General features: G+C 38.4%; 1 protein-coding gene across 5 annotated transcripts; it reads right to left on the minus strand.

The window, feature by feature from the left end:
* Positions 1-1,739: 1,739 nt before the first annotated feature.
* On the minus strand, positions 1,740-20,129 carry LOC149006705 (beta-1,3-galactosyltransferase GALT1-like). 5 transcript variants are annotated; one of them, XM_089167557.1, is made up of 10 exons: positions 19,987-20,129; positions 19,693-19,791; positions 19,492-19,590; positions 16,183-17,305; positions 7,252-7,475; positions 6,873-7,154; positions 6,590-6,718; positions 6,318-6,497; positions 2,790-2,897; positions 1,740-2,298 (listed from the first exon to the last, which is right to left on the minus strand). In XM_089167557.1, the coding sequence occupies exons 4-10, from the start codon at positions 16,931-16,933 to the stop codon at positions 2,089-2,091; spliced, it is 1,884 nt and encodes a 627-aa protein (XP_089023683.1). In that variant the 5' UTR covers positions 16,934-17,305; positions 19,492-19,590; positions 19,693-19,791; positions 19,987-20,129; the 3' UTR covers positions 1,740-2,088. The 5 variants fall into 5 exon arrangements, with proteins under 5 accessions (XP_089023683.1, XP_089023682.1, XP_089023681.1 ...); XM_089167556.1 differs by lacking the exon at positions 19,492-19,590; XM_089167555.1 differs by having other exon boundaries at positions 19,492-19,791.
* Positions 20,130-21,864: the final 1,735 nt, after the last annotated feature.

Consider the following 21,864-nt stretch of genomic DNA (forward strand, 5'->3'; position numbering starts at 1 on the left):
AATGAAAATTGATACAAAAAAGAACCTGAGGCTCATTTCAGTAGTGAATCTGCTGGCCAGGAAGAAAAGATCTATTTGCTCTACTGATGAATAAAAAACCTATTTCCTCATTGTCATTTCGTTCTCATTCTAAATACGTTCTTCATCATATGCTTAGATCTAAAAGAAGGAATATTTCTTAATTACCCCCGAAACAAAGGAGGAATATTTGATTCCACACTGAACCCCTAAAGAAAAATAGTTTCTGTTTCATGTAGTTATTATAGTGAAATACATGAGTGCATCCTCCACCCAAAAAAAAAAACATGAGTGCATCAATATGCTTAATAAGCTTCCATTGTGTTTCATGAACCTAACTTCAAAGCAATTATCTGATATACTTGACAGTCAAATTACTATACTTACCGTCTTCCATTTTAGTTTCAAAAATTTGAACGAACTTTAATGTATATTTCATCAAAAACGAAGCCAAAACTACTTTGATTTTAATGTAGTTAGCAAGGAAGGAAAAATCGCGGAAATTCGGTGGTTTCAGTTCTCAATGAACCAAAACTCCTGGTGAGATTCGATATGGTAGGATATCACCGATTTCTAAACGATATCTCACCATTTCTCGCGATATGGTAGGATATCGCCGATTTCTCGACTATATCTCGCCATTTCTAGCGATATATCGGAACATATCGATTTTTTTTTCTTTTTTTACGATTTTTATGCTATTTCTTGCACTTTTTAGGCGATTTTTCTCACAATTCTATCCCAATCTTACCAATTCTATTCCAATTAGATAATGCGTTCAATGTAATTAGGAAGAAAATCTACATAGAATACTTTTTGGATAGGAAGACATGTTATAACAAAATTTTCAAGATTAATGAGCAATCTTACCAATTATATTTTAGTGATTTAATCCTCAAAAGTCAACATGCCAAATGTGGTTAAGGAAGAGTATATACATGAAATAATATATGGAAACAATTTTAAATTATGAAGGATTTCGTAATAGAATCTTCGGAGTGAGCAGGTAATCATTCCAATTATGTTCGAATGATTTAGGCCTCAGAAGGTAACATGCTAAATGTGGCTAGGCTGGAGAATTTGAATGGAAACATTTATCAGAAATAATTCAAATTTACTATACATTTGCATCAAATTATGATAGGCATCAAATTTGGGCTCAAAATGACCAAACATACCCCCTCCTGAAACTGGGGGGGCGAAATATCACCGAAATTTCAGCGATATTTTGCCATATCGCCTGGTTCGCTGGGTAGCAAACCCAGCGAACCGGGAGATATTTCACACCTTGGTAGTTAAGTCATATTTAAATATTACCAGGCTCTAATTAAGCATGAAGTCAGACAGACGAACACCATCTACACCTGGATGAAGACTCATCAAATGCTGTAATTGCCAACCCCCCCACCCCAAAAAAAAAGAAGAAAGAAGAAGACTAAACAAGCTAACTGAAGTAGTGAAACTTAACCTTTCACTCAAGTACCAGGAGATTATACAAGCTAACTGAAGTACCAGGAGATTTTTTTTTTTTGGTAACCAAGTACCAGGAGATTATACAAGCTTGTAACCATAAGTATTACAAATACCTCACCATCATGGAGAACACCCTTGACACTAAAACTCCACCCTGATCCCAACCCAAAAAGAAGCTTCAGAAATTACATAATATGCCCTCTCAACACCCATGCTAATACTCCTTCCCCTTCCTCCCCACCCCCCCCCCCCCCCCCCCAAAAAAAACCAAAAGCTCCCAAAAAAAGAACAAAAGAATGTTACCTAACTGTATACTTCTAACCTCTATGAATTACGGGATGCCGTGGGGGGAAGGGGGGGTGTCGGGTGTCAGCTAGAAGGGGGAAGAAAATCCCCTGGCTAGTAGAATTTCATCCATACAACTCAACTTTGTTAGAATTTTCCTCCCGGGGCTGCAAAAGCTGTAACCAGCTTTCTTTCTCATATAGAAAGTTATACACAGCTGGGTCCCATCCCGAAGCATCAGCTATATCCATCACTACAGCCTTTAGCGACCTTTTTCTTCCAGCTAATGTCCCAGAGTGTCTCCCTAGACGATTACTGATCACAGCATTTAGCCCCCTTATGCTCTTCCAGCTTTTGCCACAAACAAAGCATCTCCCTAGGAGCTTGGTAATGGGCAACCACGTAACCATCATTGCAGCCTTCATTATAGATCCTCTCTTCTTTCTCATACCTAACATCCAACCCCTCCTTCTTCATCTCTGCAACCCAGATGCCCATTGCCACATCCTCCAGTTTAAACATCTACCATGCAAGAATAATTGTTTTCAGATTAGGGAGTAAAATAAGGGTGTAATTCTTTTAGGTAATTGAGGAAGAGCAATAATCAACATTGAATGAAGGATCAAGCTTGTTAGTTATCATACTACAAGACTTGACAATAAAGTCATCATTCAATAATTCAACATGACAATTTCTAACTATAATTAACAGGCAAGGCAATTTGAGATCGCATAATTTAAACTCAAACGCCGAGTTGAAGTCAAAGCTAAGCATGACAAACAAATAGATTGTCAACCCATCTGGATTTGAGTTGCCACATAGGCAATGTTTAAAACTTCTGACTGAGATCATCTAAGAGGTAGCCCAACAATAGGACCATCTTGGGCCACCAAATTAATTTCCCACACTCGTGCCAAGAAGGAAGTAGTTTAGCAGCCATGCATGTAACATGTGCACATTAATAAACCAAACTAGTGTCAACAAATAGTAAAACAAGAGCATAGTTACCATACCTTCAAAAGACCTTTTTTGTGCCTCTTATTTATATCCTTTGCAATGTCATGTGACACAATGTAACCAGGACCATGAGCCCAAGGAGGATACCTGTCTTCTGGCCATTCCTTCACCAAAGAAGACAGAAGGGAGAGAACTGAGAACCAGAGGATAAGCAACAAAAAAGGAAGACAAGTCTCAAAGGGGATGGGGAAGCTTGTTTAAGTGCCAATACTCAAGAAACACTATTAAAAAATGACAAGATTTATAAGAACATCATTCTCAAATTTCCAGTAAAAATATTAAAATATGTCAAACAACTCCTCAGTCTTATCCAAGGCTAATGTGGTCAGCTACGTGGATCTAAATAAAAGAAAGCAAACTGAGATATAAACATAAAAGGGGAATGAAGAGAAGGGGAGAGAATAGGTGGGAAATGAGATAAGAATAAAACTGGAAAATGACAAATGCAAGATGGAAGAAATTAAATCTACTTTACTCTCATCCATTAAGACAATGTTGTCAGTGATGAGTGCGCACAAGTCCTCATCTTAAATGCTGTTTACTAAATCATCAACAATAAGTGTAAACACATATGGGCTTAAGGCCAATTCCTGATGTAAATTGTAATTCAGAATTCCTTGCCTCGATGTAGCCTCACCAGAGGTGAACACTGATAACCAAGATCTTGCAACAAAACCAGCTCAAATGGAAGAACTTCGGGTGGACCTCAATTGGGCGTGTGGAATGCAAATGGGATGATCTCAAATGGGGTCTTGGATAACTTGATAAGATTTACATGGATTGAGATTAATGGAGTGTAATGGGTTCAAGTATCAGATCACAAAGCTGAGACATAGTAGGGTTCTTGCGAAAGAACTCAGGGCTCTTGTTGAATGGGGCAAAATGCTTGAGATGTGGAAAACTTGATTTCTACTAATGGATTAGGGCTGCAACTACGATTGAACTTAGATGAGTAGGAGTAGGTGTAGCCCTAAGAGTTTGATAGGGCTGGGGGGAAAAAAAGGTCCTTGGAGATTAGGGTTCGGGTAATCGATGGACTGTTTTGCGGTACACAAAAATGGAAAAAAAATAAATAAATAAAAAAAAGAGAGAGAGAGAGAGAGAGAGAGGAAGAAAGAAGGGGGTTGGGAGGAGCCTTGCCTGCTGTAGGTCTCGTTGTTCAATGGCTGTCAGGTTTAGTGGCAAAGACAGACTGAATCCACAGTCACAGCAAGGATTTTGGACTCTTAAGCACCAAGAATCACAGGCTTCCTAGACTTAAATCACCAAGTAAGTAGATCTAGGTTAGACCACTTAGATCAGCAAATCCCAGCCAAAAATGGCAGAAGCTCATAAGAAATATTCAACAATCAAGTTGTCTATTCCTCCCACTGAGTGGAGCTAGTTATAAACGGTTAATCAGCCTTACTTTGAAATTCCTACTTGGGTTTGCACTCAAACAACTAAACAGAATCAAAACTATCCTTACCATCTGCAGAGGTCTACTCAATAGCCTAGAACTGAATTAAATAAATAATGAAAAGACTCTCCTGCCCTTTAACTAAAATTGACAGCTGTCCCACTTAATAAACCAATTGAACAAATCAGACCATGGTCCAAGCAAGCTGGGCTTAAATACTGAGAAGGAAAAGAAAAGATGGAGCTATACTACTACTATCCCATAAAACTGCAACCTCAAGTTTCCTATTTTGGGCTCCTTGCAGATGTAGGTCTTCCGCCCTGCAGCGTGCCCTCATTTATATCATTAATTACATCCACAAAATTACTGACACTCCTCTCTTCACTAGAATATGCTACATTAAGTCTTTAGGGACTTAGTCATAATCTTTTTCCAGATCAATAAAGACCACAAGAGATCCTTTATGCTATCTCTATATATTTCCATGAGCCTCCTCAACAGGTATGTTAATGTAACCTCAAGGTGTGAATAGGTGACCTCTAGTGGATTACTCTAATTTTCACAATAATTACAAATTAAAAGAATTATTAGACAATTGAGACAATTGAGACAATTGCAAACAACCACAACACAAAGATTTTACAGTGGTTCGACTTATCTAAGTCTACATCCATTCCTCTCTTGGCCTCAAGGGAGATTCCACTAGTGTTTCTCTTTCAATATGGCGGGTAGAGAACAAACTCTTTACGATCTTTGTTCACCGGGCAAGAGCACCCTTTGCAATTCTAATTCTATCTAGAACTAGAATTCAAACAAAATAAATTACAAGGTAGAAGTGACTGTTGGAGCTCAAATCGCAGATGCCTTTTTACATACGGCGTACCGTTTGGAGAAACAGCACCATTCAGTTTGGTCCCTAGAATTTTAAAGAAAATCAGAAAATGTAAATAATATACAAAATGGCATGCCATTTTGAGAAACAGTGTGCCGCTTGTTTAGCAAGCATTTTGCTTGTGTTGAAACGGCTTGCCTTCTGATTCAGCAAGTATAGGACTTGTGTAGTTTTTGGGATTTTGGTCTTTCTAACCATCCTTGAGTTCATTATAGTCTTTCTAACATGTTCTAGGTCTGGCAAAGGTTAATTTAGACATGATGCATGAGTGTGAGAGTGTGTGTGTGTGTGTGTGTAATATTACGAGTGATGTGTGTTCTAAGTGTACTTGGTCTTCAAGTCTTCATGAGATCTTCAAGTGGACTTTAACGTCTTTTCTCACCAAACTTGAACACTCTTGAGTTTGGTCTTTTGATTCATGTCTAGACCCAATCCATGTCTTGATCAATTTGCCTTGGTCCAAATCTCTTAACTTGATTCATTAAGCTTGATCTAATTAGATGTTTTTTAAACAAGGCATCGGTACCTTGTGTTACCTCTTAACTTGATTCATTAGGCTTGATCTAATTAGACATTTCTTAAACGAGGCATCGGTACATTGTGTTATCTCTTAACTTGATTCATTAGGCTTGATCTAATTAGACATTTCTTAAACAAGGCATCGGTACCTTGTGTTATCTCTTAACTTGATTCATTAGGCTTGATCTAATTTAGACATTTTTCTTAAACAAGGCATTAGTATCTTGTGTTAGTTATCATCAAAATTAAGTGAGGGCCGATGCGGCAATCCCCAACAAGGTAGATAGTTTCTGCCACATATCTACCTGACATGGAACCAAATTAGTTCTCTGAGATATAAGTCTCTCTATTCTCAAATGGGATTCAGGAACATTCTTCCAAGATTTCATGGTATGAATTAACTTGGAAGTATAGGTCAGGCACTGCCCTTGAATATCTGGCTATCTGCCACTTAGCACTTTACAAATTTGGCATGTGTATAATTTCCTACCCCCCCCAGGCGCCCTGTTTACACTTAGCCTAACAAATTTGGCATGTGTATAATTTCACTAACATCCAACACCACTCAGGCAGCCAACTTGAGAGATTCAGCAAATGTCCTAATACTCACTTCCAGTTTCAGCTAGTTATTATACACTTATTCTTGAAATACAACAATACAGTCAGTTCTTGTGAAACCAATATACAATTTAAAACCATGGGAGAGAAATTTACCTCCAGGCTGATAAACCATTTGCTTTCAGGATCCCGATGAGGTTGGGAGTCTGAGTTAATGAGACCGTATAGTAACCCCTGAGTCACATTTACCCTATTTAAAGTGGTAAGTACCTCATCCACACGAACAAATGCATCATCATCTGTTTTCATAACATATTTTGCCGAAACAACCTGTGTCTGTTTAAGGAAATGGCACAGCCTAATCATTGAGTAAAGATGAATACAATGAAGACAACACAGATTGGACATAAGAGGAGATAAAAACATACACCAAAGATGCATATGGCTATAGTTTTCCAGGTAATGAGGCCATAATAGTCAACGAAGGGCATCAGCTGAATATCTCCATATGTCCGTGCTTCGTTCCAGAGTTCCTCATTCACCATCTGGTTTTTATGCTGCACCATATTGCAGATTCTAATACTTGCTTCAAGAAAAAGGAATTTAGATGGAATAGGGTTCTACTCTAACAGAAGCTCCGTACAAGAAACAAGTATGACAAACCTAGTAATAAAACAGTGACAGCAGAAGCAAGGTGTGACTGATGCTCACCAGACCAACAAAAAAACGCACAGCGACGGATCCTGAGCGCACTGCAGAGTACTGCATCCACGTTCTACGAACAGCCATCCTAGGCTTGAAATTGTTGGCAGTAGAGAATACACCAATAAAGACTTCCAATAATTTTTTGGGAGGAAGAGGAGCTGATTTGAGTGTTTCTAAGTCGACAATATGGTCTAAATCCTCTGAAGTAGGTAAACCACTAGCTAGCACAGAAATTAACTTCAGGTCTCCAAAAATCCTTAATTCACTGACAAGCCATGGTTCCAGACTCTGAGAGAGAATAAAAAAAATGAGGGGTAAGAAAGTAAGTCCAAATGAACCGGCAGTTGTTTCATTTTACAAGTAACCGGGAAAGAAAGATTATTACTTCACGATAAGCAAAGGATGTTATATGTTTGCCATCAACTGTCATCTGGATCCCTTCTGCTCCTACCCGAAGTGTTGCAACAAATGGATGCCCTTGCTGGAAAGGAAAATAATGCTTTGATTTTGATTCCTTCTGTGCTCTTGAACCATTGGAATGTCTGATAGCCGCAATCCCCTGGCTATCATCTTTACCCACCAGTGAATTGCACTGATCCAATTCATCCACTGAGACAAAAAGGTTACTTGTACATATTGCAGAAGAAAGGCAGCACATAAAGCAGTCGTAATACAGATCAAAAACCACAAGTTAATTGGCCATACATCAAATTTTGAAGTACACCTCAAGGATGTGCCCCAACCATTTATTTTACCCATACCCCTTCTATTTTCAGCTGGACTAAATTGTCTAAAACTGTACTTTCAGCCTAAAATCCAGCTGTCCTGAATATTGGTATATTACAGTGGAGCCTAACTGCACGCTAGGCTTGAGCGCCAAATAAGCTGAGCTGCCACATTGCAGAACTGCAGTGAGTTCCACTAAGCTTAGTGGAATAGGCAGTTCCACTATCTGACCCAATGAATAGACAAGGAAATTTTTACTCAATAAAAGAAGAGAAATTAATAGGACTGAAGAAACTTCCAAAAACTTCCACCAAATAATACACATGACTATACAAGTGTATTCATCCTCCCCTGGTCCCTCACCAGGGCCCTTGCCAACTTTCTAAATGGAGGATGATCTATGGTAATGACATGCTATACTTAAAGAGTAACAACATTGGCCACACAAAAGACTGGAACACTACACAAAAAAAAGACTTTAAAACAGAGAACACAACAAAAGGAAATCATGAAGCATAACCGGTGTTTGACACGTTCACAGGTAAGGTGGGTAAGTCTGCTCGTTGTGATAAGTTCAACTCTGCAAACAGCCTCTATGCAGAAGCAGGGTTAAGGCCGCATAAATTTTGACCCTTCCCAGAGCCCATAGCAGTGGAGCCAATACACTGGGTACAACCTTTTTATGGATGTCAAGCATAGGACAAGAAAATCTAAGCAATACTCTGACAATGTGAGCACAAGGACATGAAGAATTACATTGTAATTTATATTTTTTTAATGGTTAAAATTTAAATAAAACGATATAGCAGATTCATCTTTTATATATTAGATGAAAATAGAACATTATCCTACATCTAGTGCATATAAAGCTAAAAATTACATGTAACAGGTTACTTTTTATCATTGGAAAAACAAAAACTCAATATCAGGAGCTATAAGAACAATCTAAAATATCAATGCCTGCAGGAGGATCCAGTAAATGGTGGAATGCACAGCCAAAAGCAGGATGGTTTTAACACAACTCAAATATTACAGTACTATAAAAGAAGGCTTTCTTTTTTTTTAGAAAATTACGATCCCCTCCCATCATATTGACCAATGACAACTGTCACCCTTAAGATTTAAGGATTCTATCATCTGTACCCAGTCCATGAGAAAAGATTGCTAAGAGCCTTAAATATTCATTTGAACCCGACCACCATATATAATGTGCTATCCCAACATTTCCCTTCCTAAAAATAAGAGAACCAAGTGAGATAAGGAAGAAAACTCTTCTTCGTCCAAACATTGCATCCATAACCAAACCACCCTTAGCTTCTTAGACCCCACCAATGTGGCCATGGCAACCACTGGCCTCACTGTTCTTTCAAGAGAGATGAACCCTCCCTGTTTTTCATGGGAAAGGGTAAGTTAGCCACCAATGAAGCATGAGAAGCATCAACTTCTGGTATGTACAGATGAATCCATCAAGGTGGAGAGAGACCAGAGGATTCAGACCTCTTAGAATCCTTCAATTTCTTTCCTAGAGCAGAAAGGCTTCTCATAAGGAACCCAAGAGGACTTGCTATCTACTGAACCACGAAAAATTCGTAAAAAATAGAGATCAGATGACTCTGATTTCCCTGGATCATTCCTCATTCTCCTAGGTGGAGAAAGGTATGTATGCTTAGTTGAAATCCACTTCGATAGCTCAGGCAAGTCAGATATCTCAGAATTCTTTGTTTCATATTCAGAGAATGTCATAGAGGTCAAGGGACGTGGTATGGACAAATCAGAATGGGATTGTTCAGAATGGGTTCAGCCTCCAGAGATACTGTGTCATAGCATCTCTGTTGCTTCCGTGGCACTGAAAATAAGAAACTTCTTTACCAGAGCTGTCAGGCTTCTGTTTGGATTTTGGAGATGGTGAGTGAAATGCCATTCACTGCTGCCTTGGGGGTGATAAATCAGAAACTTCCCGACAAGAACCTCCAAGATTTAACTTGGGTTCTGGAGATGACGAGTCACACCAGCTTAGTCGCCTCAGTGTTGATAAATCAGAAATTTACTATCACCAGAAGACTTCTGTTTGCGTTCTAGCAATGGAATATTGTATCATGTCTGATGCTGTTGCCATGGCCTTGACAACTCAGGGCTCCTATTGGCAGACTGCAGGTTTCTGATTGAGCTCTGGGGAAGGTTTGTCATATTGAACCCTTTGTCAACAAGGTTGGAGAGATATAAACCTTCATTTATCAAAATTCAATTGCCTCGGGACATAAAAATAAAGAACCAACCACTTCCATCCTCAGAAATTCTGTAATAGTGTGCCGTGCTCAATTATGCTCCAACCTCTTATGTGCTTCACCTCAGTGTCCTCCTCAACCTTGGGATCTCACTTCATCTGTTAACAAAACCACAGCATGGATTCTCAGTTGAAGAAGTTCAAATAACTCTTAATTTCAAAGTTCTACTTTTTTTTTTCAACAGGGTCTTCATCCACCACAAGAATGATTCCAATTGAAGCTGTTTTCAGCATCTCCTCCTTTTTCTTCTTGTCTTGGTTGTTGCTTTGGGATTTCTTGGGGTACTCTTTTGAGAAGTTGAAGCTTCCATATTATTTTGTACTTCACCAATGGAGCTTCTGATAATCACAGTGAAGAACAATCAAAATTTTCGAGGTTGAGTATAAAGACGAGGCCAGAATCACTACTGGATGCAGCAGAGTGGTCATAGATTCCTGTGTGTCATGCAGGATTTGCAGCCAAAATGCTTTGCTATAAACAAAACCTGATTAGGATGCTTTACTGCTGAACAAGTTCTCAGACTAAACAAGGGAAAAGGGGCCTAAATGTGAAGCCATGGGTGCATCAGTTAACAATAAAAATAACTATGCTTAACTGCATTTCTAACACTGTGACCCAATATGGGTTTCGTTTAGTAGAATCCTTAAATCTTAGGGGAGATGGTGGTTACCAGTCAATTTTATGCAGGGAAGGGGAGTGGTGGCAGGGGAAGTATTATTTTCTCCTCTTTTCTATTTTTTATTTTTATTCTTATTTTCTTTTTCTTTCTTTTTTTTTGGTTTGCCAACCCCGGTTTATAAACCAGTGTTTGACCCGCGTCACACACCTGGCTATGGTGGGTGAGTCTCCCAGCGGGGATTTTTTGCATCCCGGTTTATTCTTATTTTCTTTACTTCTTTCTTTTTTCTTCTTCTTCTTTTTTTTTTTTTTTTTTTTTGGGGTGGGGGGGGGGACAAAATCATGAACATTTGTTGGAAAACTTGAAGGAAGCCCTCATATGAAGAGTAACTAAAACGAAGAAAGAAAACAATAACCAAAAACGGTATATTTTAAACTCTAATACACAAAAGGAAAATTGCTAACTTTTAATCAGGCATGGGAGGATTCACATCCTCTTTAGATGCCACAAATCAGAAACAATTGTAGGTTATATTTTTAGTTTTATTTGGTAAAATATCAATTTCTTTTTGATAGATATATAATATCAAAACTTCTCCATATTAGATGTCAACTAGGGCTGTTAAAGAGCAAGAGTTTATTGGGATCCAATTTATGTGATCTTAGATTCAAAGGGACCAAAAAAGAAGCCAATAACCACGATCTGCTAGGTCAAGAATGGGCTTTAGGTCAAGTTACAGTTAAGGGTAGGACCAAAGGTCTGATGGTAGGGTTAAGTTATGTTGATGCAAATGAGTCTATCGGTGAAGATAATGTCAAGTTATAATGAAGTTACTGAGCTAGAATTGAATTCCAGCAGCCCAGGTTAGGTTTCTGGGTCCACTGCATTATTAAGGGAAGGAATCAGTGACGCAGGTCTAGCACCAAAATAGGGTGATGCAGGTCCCAAGACATACACCAAGTGGAATGCTAAACCCAGAGAAGCCTCTAGGCTTGCTGCCCAGAAATGTTTTCTAATACTTAGTTTTAAGTTCAGTCTTCTAATTTCTACTGGGTAATGGCAGTCTTGTAATTTATTGGTTTTTTTGTGTCTTAATTTCCTAAGCTGTGTAAAGCAGCCCACGGTTAGGCTTGCTGAGACAGAGTCAGAGTTAGTTAGCATGTCCTAGTTCAAGTCAGTCTTAATGTCCAATTTCAAAAAGGATGTCATTTGCATGACTTACAAAAATCCCCTACTCCGATGGGGATCAATGAAGACTGATTATTAATTTTGCTCCCAGCTTTGCTGCTACTCTTGACCGATTTACTGAACTAGGTTTCAGCCTTGAAGGTACCACCAAGGAGGTTATTCTTTTGAGGTTCTTGTTGAAGTGAAGTGAGATCCTGTTCTGGTTGAGGATTTGATCTTTAAGACTCCATCCCAGCTCTTCCACAAGCATTAACAAGGTCCCTCAATCAAGGCAATCCCATCCCCCCCCCCCCCCTTTCTCCCACTTACTTCTTATTTTGATTGCCTACTGTTGGAAGAGTTGGAAAAATCCTGACTTATGCCAGTGTGACATAACAGGCCTTTATTTATAATAGTAGAACGCAAGAATAAGTATAATGACACCCAATGTGGGACTAAAAAACATAAATAATAAAATCATTCTAACAAACCAAACTACCCCTTTTATTTAACTCTTGACTTACAACACTCCCCCTCAAGTTGGTGCATAGATATCTATCATGTCCAACTTGCTGACAATACTACAAAATAACTTGACACTTAAACTCTTTGTGAACATATCAGCACGTTGATTGTCAGCTGTGATAAAAGAAATCTGAACCAGCCCAGACTCAGTCTTTTCTTTGATAAAATGTCTGTCAATTTCCACATGTTTGATCCTATCATGCTGAACTGGATTATGAGCTATGTTAATGGCTGATTTGCTGTCAGAATACAACTTTATAGGATCTTTTAAATCTGCCTCAGTTCTCGATGAAGGCACTTCAACCATAATACTTCACAAATGCCTTGAGCTAAAGCTCTAAACTCTACTTCAACACTTGACCAAGCCACTACAACCTGTTTTTTGCTCCTCCATGACACCAAGTTACCCCCCACATAAGCACAATAGCCAAAGGTAGATCTTCTGTCATCCAAACATCCTCCCCAATTTGCATCTATGTAAGCTTCAACTCTTAGATGTCCCTAAGAACAAATTAGGATACCTTTCCCTGGAGATGCCTTCAAATACCTCAAGATGTGAAAAGTAAGGATCGTGCACATACTAAATGACAAGGCTGACTACAAAAGTGACATCCAGCCTAGTGTGTGACCAATAAATCAACTTCCCAACTAGTTTTTGGTAGTTGGTTTTGTAAATTGATTCTCCTTCCTTAGCTTTCAAGTGTTGATTAGGTTCCTCTGGAGTCTCTACTGGTCTACACCCTAGCATTTCAGTCTCTTCTAATAGGTCCAAGGTGTACTTTCCCTAAGAGAGAAAGAGAGAGACAACATTAGCAGAGTAAGCCAACTCCAACCTGAGAAAGTACCTGATCTTGCCCATGTCTATTATCTCAAATTTTGTCCCCAAGAAGTTCTTCAAGGCTATAAATTCCTCCTCATTGCTCATATGATGACAAGATTGTCCACATATACAAAGAGTACTAAATATGAGATCCATCCCGCTTGATAAATAGGATATAGCCTGCATTACTTTGCCTATAGCCATAAGAAACCATTGCCTTGTGAAATCTTCCAAACCAAGCCCTAGTGGACTGCTTTAAACCATATAAGGTTCTTCTTAATCTACACACTTTCCCATGGGTCTCTGGACTAGAATAGCCAGGGGGCACATCCATATACACTTCTTTCTAAAGCTCTCTATGTAGGAAAGCATTCTTCACATCTAATTGTTGAAGACTCCATCCTTGATTCACAGAACATTAGAGAACAGCCCGAACAGTATTCATCTTGGTAACAGGGGCAAACGTCTCCTGGTAGTCAATGCCATAAGTATGAGTAAAGCACTTGGCTGCCAATCTTGCCTTTTACCTCTCAATGGTCCATCTGCTTTGTGTTGAAGGACCCCACACATCAAAATGAATAACAGAAAAAGTAATTTTACTTCTGTTATCAAAAATAGGATAAATATGTCTAGTTTGATTGGCCAAAATACAAAAGTCATTCAAGTTGCACCTTTTAACTAAATCAAGAAATAGTCTAGACAAAATTGACAAGGGAATGAGGCCAAGACGATTATGCCACTATAACAAGGACACTAATGCAAGAGAAGATGATGTAGAAACTGTAGAAAGAGCTAATGGAGAACCCGTCTAATAAGTAGAGCCCCCCCCCCCTTCTGTTTACCATTGCCAATCATATGCCTCGTTTCCAGGTCTTGAAAAACACAATGAGATGAAAAGAAAGTTATTTTGAACCTCTGGTTGGATTGATGGTTCATTGCTCTGGTTTTCTGGTTCGATGGGTTTTCCCTTTTCCTTCTTCTTTTTTTCCCCAGTTAAGGTCGATGGGTATTAGGAGAAGCAGAAAACAATTAGACACAATGGTTTTGGGTTGCAGAAGAGGAAACAGGGTATGATGGAGTTTCGATGGAGCTTCAATTGAGTGTTTTTTGTTACATGGCTTGCAGACAGAGACTGAGCAGAGGTGGAAGAAGAAGAAGTTGTAGGCAGTTGTGCGATGGAGAGTTACAGGCGATAGGTGGAGTTGTGTGACAAAGGAAGAGACAATCAATGGAGTTGTGGGATGGAGGCAAGGGCGATCGATTCTACAAGTGCCAGTACAAAAAACTTTAAAATACGATGGACAAAGAGAGGAGCTTAGGGCAGAAAAGCATGGCGATGGTGACTATGGTTGCAAGTTGGTTTCTGCGATGGATTTGGAATCCTTCTCCCCTTTTTTCTTGCAGTGGCGATGGTAATTAGTGACGGATCAAGGTTGGCTTTGATACCATGTTGAAAGAGTTGGAAAAATCCTGACTTATGCCAGTGTGATATAGCAAGCCTTTATTTATAATATTATAATGTAAGAATAAATACAATGATACCCGATGTGGGACTAAAAAACATAAATATAAAATTGCTCTAACAGACCAAACTATTAACTCTTGACTAACAACACCTACCCCTGTTGGATCCCTTCTTTCTCTTTGAAACCAAAAACTCCCATAACTCCACCAAGTGGAACGCTAAGCCCAACAGAAGCCTCTAGGCTTGCTGCCCAGCTATGTCTTTTATTACTTAGTTTTAATTCCAGTCTTGTAATTTCTACTGGGCAATAGCAGTCCTGTAATTCATCAGTTTTTTTCTGTCCTAATTTCCTAAAGCTGCGTAAAGCAGCCCGCAGTTCGGCTTGCTGAGCCAGAGTAGGAGTTGATTAGTGCTGTCCTAGTTTAAGTCAGTTTTGGAGTCCAATTTCAAGAAGGACCTCATTTTTAGACTTAAATAAATACCCTACTCTATGAGGATAAATACAGACTGATTATTAATTTAGCTTTCAGCTTTGCTGCTACTCCTTGAGTGATTTACTAAACTAGGTTTCAGATCGGCTTCAGCCTTGGCAAGGCACCTCCAAGGAGGTTATCATTTTAAGGTTCTTGGTGAAATCCAGTGAGATCCTGTTTTGATTGAGTATTTGATCGTCAAGACTCGATTCCAGCTCCTCCACAAGCATTAACAAGGTCCCTCCATCAAGGTAATCTTGAGGCATTCCCATTCCCCCCAACCCCCTTTTTCACCCACTTAATTTCTATTTTGATTCCCTACCCCTGTTATATTCCTTCTTTCCATCTGAAACTAAAAGCTCCCATAATTCCCATACCCTATCAGAAACGCCCCACCTAGTATACTAAACCCAGCTAAACCTTAGATCCATCAAATCTTGATTTGAAACCCTGACATAACCCCTCAAGTAAACCCCACACAGCCCAGGTTTCAGAAACTTGAAAACCTCCCAAACCCATCTTAAGCATTTATCCCACTATCACCCTATTTTCAAGAAATCTCCCATCAAACCTAACCTAAATCATCCCAACCAACACACTAGGACACAAACATCTCAGCGTCTATACCATTACCCAAAACACCACCCCACATTGCAAAACCCATCTCACACACAAGCTCAACCAAACCTAACTTACTCTAAATAGGCCTGGAGTTGGTTTGATCAAAGATCTTGGTTGAAAAGGCTCTTAATTGGCTATTTAATGTAATTCTGCCCAACTTAAATTATAAAGGCATAGCAGTCTTTTCTTATGCTTTTATTTCAGTTCAAGTGTCCAAGTCCTATGTCTAATAGGTTTTCAAGTTTTATTTCTTTTATGAGGTGTAAGGCAGATTAGCCATCTATTTATACCCACTTCAAGGGAGAATAAATTACCAGCTAGTTTTATGCAATTTCAGCTTTGGTTTTTGGTTTTGTTCCCTTTGAGGATATGGCTCTGGTGTTTAAAATTCAGATCTGTTGGCTCCAGACAACTGGGATCCTAGGTGTTTAAATTATAGATGGTAGAGGGTTTCTTGGAAGAGAAGAGGGGCGACTAATCTTCAATAATTAATCATGGAACATAATAAGGATGAAATGATCATGTACTAAACTTACACGATAAAGCAAAACAGAAATATCACAATGCATTAGAGAAATCCTCAAAAACCAAAGCACATGGCAGAGGAGCATCTACCTTTCTTGTTGCTATTGGGAACAGGAGAAGGACACCTCTCTTCTTCACCCCAATCATGATCTATGGTCCATGTATTCTGCACTATCACAGGATCCTCAGTTATCTTATCACCATGAAGTCGAACATTATAGTGCAATACAATTGGAGGCTCTGGCTCCCCAGGAAGTGGTGCCCCAGTCAAGTCTATCCGAAAATTACCAAGAATGCCATTGGGAGTACCAATAATTGTAATGGAAGAACCCTGAATCAGGCCACAAGGAATCTGTAACTTATAACCGCTATCACCAGGTTCGGTGGCATTCATTATGTTAAGAAAAAAGGGGCATTGTTTCTCTTTTGCCTTTTTATGTGAACTGTCATTCCTAGAAACAAGCTTTTCCTCTTCAATTGATGCCATAAGGCTATCCCATGCTGTTCCAGCTTCTTTGACAGCACCTACCGCATTAGGTAAGCCTTCAGTATAATTGATCAAATAATTCATATGGTTCCATGTCTGCAAGCATCTTTGCTCTTCACTGGAAAAGTTTCTCGGAGTAAAGAGAACAGTACCCAATCTAAAAACTTGGGATGCATTCTCTGGATTTTGAACTGCGGGCGGCACCCCATGTACCCATTCAAGAGGATTAGATTTATTGGTGGAGAATGGATAGGAGCGTAAACTTTCTCCAATGGAGTTTTTCATCACCCCATACCTCAGAACCAACAACATAAATAAGGATATAATTAGAACACCCCCAGACCACTTCTTCATTTTCTGTTTCTTTTTGGCAATTGGATCTCCACAGAGATCGCCAAGAGTCAAACTTATCTAATAGAAGAAATGAAATATATGGTGTCTTGAGTCATAGGCATATGTTCCAGTCTCTAGGATATGATTTTTCAAATCAGCAATTACTCGCAAAGGATTAATCAAATTCTTTGTTGTTCTAAACTCCAAATCTTACAGTCCATCCATTCAACAGCCTTACTAGCGAACAACATCAACTGAAACGTTTTCTGTGAGCTTAATATTTAAAGTTCTCGATCTGATTCCGTTATAACAGAACCACTAAAGCAAAGCACAATGAAGTATTCAAAAGAGGACTTCCTTCCTTTAGGTACCTGAGGAGGTAATGTAATAAGCCTGCACCCACAAAAAAAAAATTTTAATTAATTGAACAGTCAAACCTGTAGTGACTAGTAAGACATTTCTGTCCGAAGATCCCAAGAGAACAAGAAAATACCCAATAAAGCAAATAGGAATAAAGAATCTCCAGACAAAACATTTCACCAACCATGATTGGTGTCAACAAGTCAAATTATGTAGCATATTAATTGTATTTAAAAAATAAATAAAAGGACAACCATAGTTCAATATTTAGTCCAGAGCTCAAAACTTGAGAAGTCAGTAAGGACAATGCAAGTTATGAAACTGCAATCTCTCACTAAGATCTCGAGATATTCTAATATCACAACAAGATACTGAGAAAATGACTACATGTTTTACATATAAAGGCCATAAGTCGAGTTTGAAGTTTGAAATTTCAACAGATGGCCAAAACTTGATGTTCTGCACTAGAGAAGGAGAAACTTTGTTTTTCTTCAGCTTTTGGGACATGGGAATTTGAACTTTCTATTACTTATGCTTTTATGTATTCGTTTTCTCCATATTTGCTAATGGGTACAACTTGGTAGTTTTGTTGGTACACAGTAGTTGGTACATGCTGCTTTGTCAACAGTTGGAAGTTGGAACTTGAAAATTTGGTAGTATGTAATATTGACTTATCATTCGAGTCTTCTAGACGACTTTTAACTTTAGTTTATGTTTTGGGTTGTATTAGAAGCTTCAACTCTTAAATTTATGTTCTACTTATGATTCCATCAACTAGTGCCTCATTTATTTGTTATTTATGTCTCGTATCATTCAAAATATCAAACTATCAAACTATCAAACTATCAAACTATGCATAAAATATGCAATATCACATGTTTGCGATTAGGGTTGGACCTTTATTCCAACCAAGGATGCAATTTCAACGCACGTAATTTGATGTCTGTGTGTGTTCCCCCTGATCCCCCCCCCCCCTCTCTCCCTCAAGCCCTCTTCCAAGTTGAAGGCATAACTCTGTTCGTTATGCCCATTTAACACTCAAAAAAGTAGTTCAATCCAACCCCAAGCTTCCTCCCAAAAGTTATTTATCACAAATGGGGAAAGAAGAAAAAAAAGGTGTAAAGTGTATATACTTAACCCTAACTCAACCAATATCAAGTGCTTCTAATGCTATGAATTGTTTACGAAGGACCAAAATGAATGGTTGGAGAAGACAACAACAAAACAATCTTGCAAAATTCACCAGTGAAGTTGGTTTTCTGGTTGCTCAGCTACACCCAAGTCACAAATTAGAGAGGTACAGCTTCTCAACCAAGCAATTGGAGCTTAGATTCAAGTTCAGACCAAAAGGCAATGGAATGGTTAACTCGGATGCGATGGAAATACCCTGAAGTTGCTAGTGGTTCTGAAAATCATCTTGTTTCAACTACTTTTTCCAGGTTTTAGCAGACTTGACAGATTAATTTCCACATCCAAGATGTAGTTCCATTTAACTCGGTTAATTGGATATCAGAAAATTTGAAAATAAATACAACACTACAGCTAAGAAACTAAATAAATCACCATGAAGGAAAGAGGTAAATGTAAACTGGAAAGCATTTGACTGCCACACCAAATACAGAGTGATAGATCTGATCTCACCCTATCTACAACCATGGAGCCTATTCACTCAAGAGATTCTTTGTTCTCCGGAAATCTAGAGTAAAAAGAAGAAATGTACATCAAATCCTCAGAAGTTCGGGGAAGTCAAATTCTAAGTTGAATATTCTTACATTCAGTGGTTCATTCTTCCCCTAGTACGTAAATCAGCATCTCAAGAAATTTGGAAAGTCTAAGTTTTGATGTTTCTGAGACATTTCAATTTTCAATATCAGTCCCTCCAAAAATAACTGGAAATGGACAAGGATTTTAAACTTCCAAAGTTCAATTTCTTGTTATGGCAGGTGGTGGGAAGGAATAGATGCAGAAGCAACAAATTTGATCCCAGCGACAGTATTAGGAAAAAGAAATTGCTCATCCCCGTCCAGATGAGACGATGCAATCGACATCTGAAACTTAATCTATAAATCTTCTAGATTGTCTAAATATGGCAGGAGAAATTTCTATTTTGTGGAATAAGCAAGTGAACCATAACTCACAGAAGCCTAATTTACAGAATTAAAAGTCTAGATCTCAGTCCACAAACTGCACCTCATCTAACTTCAAAACCAGAGACTTACACTTCACTTGATCCAAGTACTGCCGTAAACCATAAGAATCCCCATTGCTCAAATAAGCCACCAGAAACTCCAAAAAGCTGGAATAATTGGAATCCGCAACTAGAGTCGACCAAAGTAAACGAAGAAGATAATGAAAAGAACAACAAACAGACAAAACAGTTTAAGTGGAAGGGGCGTAAGAAACCGTTCTTTATTACCGACCTTCTCAGACACCTCAGAAAGCACCAGAACTAAACATTGATGCGTCCAGTTAGAAACCACACTCTCAGAATCAAGTAATGGCCAACCACAATTCACAACCTGATCCAGAAAAACTACAGTAACAATCAGAGAGAAATGAAAACCTCAAATGTCTCAACCAGAGCAGAATTAGGAAGAGCTGCAACAGCAAACAGTAAACAGAACACTCTAAATTTCAAGAATTCAAAGAGTAAAAAAAAAAAATACATCAAAAATCAAGGAGTGTAGCTAGCTAGCAACTGCTTCTGAAACTACCTTTATTCTTCAGTTCCATAAATCCAAAACTCAAATCCAGAGATCGAGAGAGTTCTTTTGGGAACTGGTAAGAAATGGGAGAAGGTTCGATCTTAGACTCTACGCCAAGCGTGAGAAGAGAACCGTTTGCTTCTCCTCTCTGCTAGCTATATTTTATTTTTATTTTTATTTTTCTCAAAAAAAGTATATTTATGACGTGCGGTCGCCGAGAAGAAAGTCAATTAAATCCGTGCTTTCGCACTTTCTGTATTTCCAACACTACCCCTGCCTGCGCCTCTGGAAGACTCGAAGTCTCGAAGTGGAATTTTGTCTTCTCAGACATGCCGGCTGTATCGCGATTCACGCGGCGCCGCACGCCATTCTCGAATTACGAGTCTGACCCCGAAGGCCAAAACCAAGAATTTCTGAAGTAACCGTCCGGTTCGCTCTTCCCAAAAACCTGCCCGGTTACCGACAGGTGTAATCGGTTTGGTTTTCTACTTTTGTGTGAGAGGACGATTTTCTTTGCTTCCTTCTGATCAGGGTTATTTCTTTGTATAGAAGCATGGTCCCAGCGACACCGACACATACCAAATGTAGATGATATATCGTTGAAAATCAGTGATATATTGCAAAAAATCGATTTTTCAGCGATAGATCGTTAAATTCACCATATTTAATAGAATTTTATTCAATTTTTTACCAATTTTTTATTCGATTTTTGCCAAAATGACGTAAGAATGTAAAGCATGAGTCATACTCAACATAATTGTATAATTAATTGTAGACTTTAATACTTATCTTCACTAGTTGTGTATTTGTGTTCTCTTTGCATGTTTATATTAGTTTATATAAGTTTTCTAATTCCAGTTTGATCTCTATATAGCGTGACATGTACCAATCAAAAACCTTAAAAATTAAATGATGTTTTAGGCTAAAATAATATTTCTAGTGCATTTATTAGCCTCAACTTAGGCTACACAACAAAATTCCAGCCAAAACGACCCTAAATACCCTTGAAACCAGGGGGTCGAATTTTCATCAACACTCCTTCCAAAAGTCGCAAACATCCAACGAGAAATTAGCAAAAGAAATCACATTTAATTGCCAATGGTGGATTAGTAGAGCGGTTAAAAGCCAAACTTCCCACGGGGAGGACCTGGGTTCGCACCCATCCGGCAGCACCTATATTAGTAATATTCCCCCACCTATATATAAACTCTTCGGACTCAAAAAAAAAAAAATCACATTTAATCTCTAAATATATTCATTCTTTTTTGAAAAGTATATAGTTTTTTGAGAATCTCATCCATTTATACACAAATCCTATAACATGAAGAACCTCCATGGTATGAGGACCAACATGGATCTTGTTACTTGAATATCAGTTGTATTCAAGATCTAGTGTGATATACACATAATACAAACATTTAAATCATGCTTTTCTTTTTTAAATTATATTTCTAGCCTACGTATCTTAGCTTCTTATACAAGTAGATCACATCCTTTTTCTTGTTCCTTTGTATTACATCTCGTTGGCATGACATATTCATCCATGTTTTATTTTTATGTTTTGTTATGGGTATTTTGCCTTTAGAATAGATCCTGCTATTCTAATAACATAAGGGATTCAACAGAGTGACAAATTCAAGTATTACTTCCAAATTGATCGAGATTTTTTTTAATTAGATTCCTTTAGGCTGCATTTGTTTGCAAAGGTGGGGTAGGAAAAAAAAAAATGTGAACCCATTTTTTCCCACCCCACCTTTATTCCAGCAAACAAATACAGCTTTAGATAAAACACAAAAAGTGTTCTAAATAAATGTTTAATTTCTAAGGAAGACAAGCATTAAGGGCTAATACAAAGGGGAGAACAAGCGCTTTTGCCTAGAATATATC

This window comes from Hakea prostrata, chromosome 8 (assembly GCF_041222555.1).
Source record: "Hakea prostrata isolate BN-2017 chromosome 8, UWA_Hpros_2, whole genome shotgun sequence".
Classification (NCBI taxonomy): domain Eukaryota; kingdom Viridiplantae; phylum Streptophyta; class Magnoliopsida; order Proteales; family Proteaceae; genus Hakea; species Hakea prostrata.

Coding starts and splice junctions, on each gene's coding strand:
- LOC149006705 (XM_089167559.1), bottom strand. CDS start 16,933: ATGAAGAAGTGGTCTGGGGGTGTTCTAATTATATCCTTATTTATGTTG. Junction 7,155..7,251: donor CATCCTTTGCTTATCGTGAA/GTAATAATCTTT, acceptor ATTCTCTCTCAG/AGTCTGGAACCATGGCTTGT. Junction 6,719..6,872: donor TGCGTTTTTTTGTTGGTCTG/GTGAGCATCAGT, acceptor AATATGGTGCAG/CATAAAAACCAGATGGTGAA.